The following is a 6,738-nucleotide window of genomic DNA, read 5'->3' as shown; positions in this document are numbered from 1 at the left end:
TGGTGGCCACGGGGGCCCTAAGCAGCCTCATAGTTCGCTTATGACTTGGGCTGTCTCTGGTGTCATGTATTGTTATTAATAGTGAAATTATGCTCCATGTGAGTATCAAAAAGAAATTATGTCTAAGCACATAACTGGTAATCTGGTAATCAGAAGGACCCTGGTTCAAACCCCACAGCCACCACCATTGTGTCCTTGAGCAAGGCACTTAATCCAGGGGGATTGTCCCTGTAATAAGTGCACTGTAAGTCGCTTTGGATAAAAGCGTCTGCCAAAATGCATAAATGTAAATAAATGTGAATTATATTTGAATTAAAGTTTCATTTGGAATGCAGTGGATCCAGTTGAAATCACATGACACCTACACATGATGATCAACTTCAGATTTCATTGTCTATAAATGTATATTAGATTATATTGGCCAATTTATCACACGGACATTTTCTAAAATTGGTTTACTCTGGAACTCTTATTATGCGCTGCATTTGCGCTCTCAACTAGACCTAGGAATTAAGGGAGATCGTCAGAAAGTGGACTGTAGGGACTTTAAAAATGCTTATTAGGTTAGGTAGTGGCATATTTTGAGTTTTGATATTGGGCTAGTTTTATAGGTTATTGGGCTAGTTTTAATTGGCAGTTGGACTGGTTTTGTGACAGACACTTGGCAACCATCTCTGTGTCCAAAATGAAAGTAAAAGAAGAAAACTGTTTAGGCGTATAAAGCGCTGACGCACCGACGCTTTGTTTCGAGCTGAGAGTAAACGCTTAAAAGCGGTAGATAGCAAAGTAATTTACTCTACTCGGTCTCTCAGAGCTCTGCTATTGCTATATTTCTCATATATTGCAGGTGAAAGATGCTGAACAGCTCGACACAGTGGCAAACACCCACAGGAGGATTCTCTTTTGAGAACACGCGCAGGTCAGACACCTTTATTCGCTTTATATGAACACTGATGTGATCAAGATAGACAATGATTACTACTCACTAATGTTCATGAAGTGTTGCACACGTTATAGCAACAACTAAAAAAATGATGGTAGGTTTTGAAACATAGACCTGTTATGAATGAGTAGACAAGGCCTACTCCTAAACGCCCAACACTAACAAAAGGTACAGTACCACGTTAATGGCATGTTGCTGTTGATTTTTATATTTTTTACTTGTCCCACACCATGTTTTTTGTACATATACTATGTTAGTACCATGGTATTATTTGAAGTACCTTTAACACTTTGATTTTTAGTACCAAGGACTGTAATGGTACATTAATAAATCAATCATTCGTTACTATGACACAAAGTACCATGGCGTCTGTTACCATCACAGTACTCATTTAATCTCAGATACAAGTGGATTTTCTCTTGTATCTACAAACAATGATTGTCTAAGAGTTAAATACCTATAAAGCAGAACTGCTTTAACTTTGAGCCTACCACTTTGGAGTGTACCGTTTGTTAAACTAGTCCACATTTGTGTTTTCTTCAAAGAAATGCAGTTCTGGAGGCAAACTTATCAGAGAAGGGTTACAGTGCACCAAAAGCCAGGAAGACGGGCACCACCATCGCTGGCTTGGTATTCAAGGTCTGTTTTGGCATGTCAAAGAGCAGTTTATGTGGGTGATTCTCATAAAAACCGACAAGAAAATGTCCAGGACATATTTAACCACAAATTAATACAAAACAAATCTGAAATAAAATTTAGATTTCCATAAAGAAAATCAGCATATTTTAAGGACAATGAAGATTTTTTTCGTATTGTGACATTATTTCTGCATGTCTGTTTACTATACACCGCTAAGAAAGAGAGAATGCTCTCTGAGAAGAACGGAAAGTAAAATGTCTTTATTAATTTGTAAAGATGAAACAGGATGCCGTTTTGATGCAAAGCAAGTTAAAACAGCATTTGCCCAGCGGCTTTCTTCTCTCTGCTGGTTGTGTAAAGTTTGTGGATTTTCACGCACAACCATTTCTAGGGTTTACAAAGAATGGTGTGAAAAGGGAAAAACATCCAGTATGCGGCAGTCCTGTGGGCGAAAATGCCTTGTTGATGCTAGAGGTCAGTGGAGAGAATGGGCCGACTGATTCAAGCTGATAGAAGAGCAACTTTGCCTGAAATAACCACTCGTTACAACCGGGGTATGCAGCAAAGCATTTGTGAAGCCACAACACGCACAACCTTGAGGCGGATGGGCTACAACAGCAGAAGACCCCACCGGGTACCACTCATCTCCTCTACAAATAGGAAAAAGAGGCTACAATTTGCAAGAGCTCACCAAAATTGGACAGTTGAAGACTGGAAAAATGTTGCCTGGTCTGATGAGTCTCGATTTCTGTTGAGACATTCAGATGGTAGAGTCAGAATTTGACGTAAACAGAATGAGAACATGGATCCATCATGCCTTGTTACCACTGTGCAGGCTGGTGGTGGTGGTGTAATGGTGTGGGGGATGTTTTCTTGGCACACTTTAGGCCCCTTAGTGCCAATTGGGCATCGTTTAAATGCCACGGCCTACCTGAGCATTGTTTCTGACCATGTCCATCCCTTTATGGCCACCATGTACCCATCCTCTGATGGCTACTTCCAGCAGGATAATGCACCATGTCACAAAGCTCGAATCATTTCAAATTGGTTTCTTGAACATGACAATGAGTTCACTGTACTAAAATGGCCCCCACAGTCACCAGATCTCAACCCAATAGAGCATCTTTGGGATGTAGTGGAACGGGAGCTTCGTGCCCTGGATGTGCATCCCACAAATCTCCATCAACTGCAAGATGCTATCCTATCAATATGGGCCAACATTTCTAAAGAATGCTTTCAGCACCTTGTTGAATCAATGTCACGTAGAATTAAGGCAGTTCTGAAGGCGAAAGGGGGTCAAACACAGTATTAGTATGGTGTTCCTAATAATCCTTTAGGTGAGTGTATATTGCCAGCCTGTAATATAAGTAGCATAATGTATAATTTTTGATACTGGAAGTGGTCCACCTTCAAGGTTGATAATGGCGGCGCCCCAGTTTCACTGAAAAATAAGGTGGATACATTCAAAAAGATGCTGATGAACAATTATTTTATTGTTATTAAAATAAGCAAAAATGAAAGGAAGTACCAAGGGAGTGCTACTAAGATGTATAAATACTTACTGATCATGAATAATAAAAAAAAAATCACATTGCGGTAATGAGAATATAAAAATAACTATCTTTTTTCATGTTGCTTAATACGAATTTGGGGGTAAAATGAGGTAAAGTTTTCTCTACCATATATTGAATTTGGGGTATTTATACAAACAACAAATAGGCTAACGTTTTGGAAAATGTTCAGTATTTTAAATTATAATATGAATTGCATAAATATATTATTATAAATGTATGATTATGTATGATATAAATAAAAATGTATGTCATTTTAGGATGGAGTGATTTTAGGAGCAGACACCAGAGCTACAGATGATATGGTTGTGGCTGATAAGAACTGTATGAAGATCCACTACATAGCCCCCAAAATCTAGTAAGTGAATCAGATGGAATGGTTGCTCATTTCCTTGACAGTGCACAAAATGATATTTTCTGCTGCTGGTGACAGAGAAAAGTGTTTTGTTGTAGCTGTTGTGGTGCAGGTGTTGCTGCTGATGCTGAAGTCACCACTCAGATGATGTCATCAAACGTGGAGCTGCATTCACTCAGTACCGGACGACCTCCTCTCGTCATCACGGTGACCAGACAGCTCAAACAGATGCTGTTTAGGTAAAAGCGTGTTGCTCATTCTGTGACTCAATATGGTAAACTGATGTGTCAAAATGAGTTAATTCTGTCTTTAAAGTATACAGGAAAAGTTATATGAAGGAAGCTGTTTGTTGGTTGTTTTGTAGGTATCAGGGGCACATCGGTTCCTCTCTGATTGTGGGCGGTGTGGATGATGATGGGCCACAGCTCTACAGTGTCTACCCTCATGGCTCCTATGATAAACTTCCTTTCCTTACCATGGGTATGAATTCAGTATATAGCATCCCTCTATACTGGTGATGTTGAGATTACAGGTGAATGTACCTGCGTGCTCTTCCGGCTAGTGCTGACGGGATTGTCGGTGTGGATGTTACAGGAAGATCGGCAGAACGAGAATGCTTGTTGTCATGTAGTACTTAAACACACTGTCACTGTTCATGCAGTGAACTTAATGTTCATCTATAGCTATGTTTCCATCCAAGTTGCAAATTTCATTTACGTGTGTAACCATAATATTCAGGCCATAATGTAGGCTGTATTCTTAAAAATATTATTCTATCGGAATAAAACTAGAAGTAAGAATTGATAAAGGTTGCCTCCCTGTTAAGCATGGAGCCAGATGGGCTGGTTTGAGTATTTCTGGGATTTTCTCACTGAACAGTCTCTAGAATTTACTCAGAATGGTGCCAAAAACAAAAAAACATCCAGTGAGTAGCAGTTCTGTGGATGGAAATGTCTTTTTGATGAGAGAGGCCAGACTGGTTCAAACTGACAAAGTCTACAGTAACTCAGATAACAGCTCTGTACAATTGTGGTGAGAAGAATATAATCCCAGAATGCTGTTCTGAGATGCGGGTTGGTGTTGTTTTTGCAGCACGAGGGAGACCTATACAATATTAAGCAGGTGGTTTTAATATTGTGGCTGATCGGTTTAGTTTAACAGGATGGCATTTCTTCTCAACTGCTCTCATATTGCAAAAATATATATTTCAGGGTCTGGAGCAGCTGCTGCCATTTCTGTGTTTGAAGATCGTTACAAGCCAAATATGGCGGTGAGACAGAAATGTTTTTACAGAGAATATATTCATATTCTGATATGTGATCATTGGGTGCTGTTTCAGTACAAATGCAATCACTTCAATATTCTGAATTTCTCGTTTTAATTTTGTTCCTGTTTGTCAAACCCATATCTATATAACTCTTCTGTAATGAACAGCTGGACGATGGCAAGCAGCTGGTACGAGATGCCATCACTGCGGGGATCTTCTGTGATCTGGGATCGGGCAGTAACGTAGATCTTTGTGTGATTACTGAGAAAGGAGTGGATTATCTGAGGGGTTACGACCAGCCCGCTCAGAAAGGACAGAGGTAAGACATCTAGATCAGTGCAATATGGAAAACAGCACTTATTATACATGTAAAGCCACCATCTAGTCATAAGCTTCATGTACATAGTCACTGGAGAATCGAAGGTAGATACTGAGATATCTGCTGAGATACTGACCCTGCTGATGATAAGCCAACTTCAGTTGTGTTTGATATTATCACTGGCAGTCATGGGGCTGGCACAGTCTGTTTTTATTGTACTTAATTATTTTTCTGGCTGAAGGTGTGAATTGACACATGTTTTTTTTTTTTTAAGACTCACTTGCCCTGATCAAATTGTTGTTTTTAAATAATCCTCAACTTTCTAATATCACTTGGGCTTCTATCTTCAATATAACCATGAGACTATAATGTTTGGGGACATGGTCCCCATAGACATTCCAAAATAAAATATAGTCAGCAAGCCCTTTTATTTTTCAAATACACATATGGGTTGGGGACATGGTCCCCATAGACATTCCAAAATAAAATATAGTCAGCAAGCCCTTTTATTTTTCAAATACACATATGGGTTATGAATTAAGTTTTTTGAAAAATAAAAGGGCTTGCTGACTATATTTTATTTTGGAATGTCTACCAATAATACATGCACAACAAGACCAGGAACTAGAATAGTAATGTAAATACTGATTTCTTGTTGACTTTAATCATGTACACCTATACCATAATTATAAAAAGAACAACTTTTTATTGAAAAAGAAAAACTCTTTCTTCCATTGCACCAGGGAGGGCTCATACAGATACAAGCCGGGCACTACCGCTGTACTCACTAAAACAGTGACTCCATTAACACTGGATGTTTTGGAAGAATCTGTTCAAGTGATGGACACTGAATGAGACCATCAAGAACATCAGTGCACCTCCTTCATCTGCTTTACCCAGGGAGAGATACATTGTGTGGTTTCATATGTACTTGATGAAATTTGATAATAATAAAAAGAAACGACTTTGTTCGTTTGTGGTTAAAATATAATTTCATATTGTCATTTTTAAAGTGAAGCTTTCCTGCACACAGCCGTTTGCCTCTAAACTGCACAAAATTGTTTTACAAAAATGGACAAGTAATACTTTCAAATATCTTGAGAATTTACTATTCTGTCTTCTGATAAATATTCATACTTGTCCACAGGTAGAGTGGGGGTGCTACTGTTGGTTCACAGTTATGAATATTAAGCAATAAAATTCGATTTTTATTTAGAGATGTCATGATTATGTTTTATACAGACACACACACAGACATGGGAAATCTGAGTTAACCCCAAATTGAAACAAACATTTCAGCCTCTGCCAAAATGAGTGAAATATCTGTCTTTGCACTGAACCACAGAGTCTAGTTTACACAGAATAAAAGGGTTGCTTCTAAATATAGGCACAGATTGAACAACTAAAAATAAGATCGCTTAGACGACAAATTTGTCGTGAAAATAAAAATTGTAGCGATAAAAGGCGCATTGGCCGCTAAATGTCTCCAGGGGGCGTGTTACATCTCAAAGGTCCAGGCGCATTTAAATCTCAGCATTTTTTATTTATGTTGGTCTTATTCAAAACATTTCTATATGTTAATGTATTTATTATTATATTTTTAATTGGACAATACATTTAATTGTAAAATACGATTATACAAGA

The 6,738-nt window shown here is 38.3% G+C and overlaps 1 protein-coding gene across 1 annotated transcript; it reads left to right on the top strand.

Moving 5' to 3' along the window:
- Positions 1-497: 497 nt before the first annotated feature.
- psmb10 (proteasome 20S subunit beta 10) lies at positions 498-6,097 on the top strand. Its single transcript, XM_052135565.1, has 8 exons — positions 498-919; positions 1,489-1,582; positions 3,414-3,511; positions 3,607-3,747; positions 3,873-3,988; positions 4,720-4,778; positions 4,943-5,094; positions 5,838-6,097. The coding sequence occupies exons 1-8, from the start codon at positions 855-857 to the stop codon at positions 5,947-5,949; spliced, it is 837 nt and encodes a 278-aa protein (XP_051991525.1). The 5' UTR covers positions 498-854; the 3' UTR covers positions 5,950-6,097.
- Positions 6,098-6,738: the final 641 nt, after the last annotated feature.

The sequence above is a fragment of the Xyrauchen texanus genome, chromosome 10 (genome assembly GCF_025860055.1).
Source record: "Xyrauchen texanus isolate HMW12.3.18 chromosome 10, RBS_HiC_50CHRs, whole genome shotgun sequence".
In the NCBI taxonomy this organism is placed as follows: Eukaryota; Metazoa; Chordata; class Actinopteri; order Cypriniformes; family Catostomidae; genus Xyrauchen; species Xyrauchen texanus.
Note: the sequence above shows the minus strand (reverse complement) of the source record. Positions and strands in the feature narration are given on the sequence as shown.

Coding starts and splice junctions, on each gene's coding strand:
- psmb10 (XM_052135565.1), top strand. CDS start 855: ATGCTGAACAGCTCGACACAGTGGCAAACACCCACAGGAGGATTCTCT. Junction 920..1,488: donor TCTTTTGAGAACACGCGCAG/GTCAGACACCTT, acceptor TTTTCTTCAAAG/AAATGCAGTTCTGGAGGCAA. Junction 3,748..3,872: donor CTCAAACAGATGCTGTTTAG/GTAAAAGCGTGT, acceptor GTTGTTTTGTAG/GTATCAGGGGCACATCGGTT.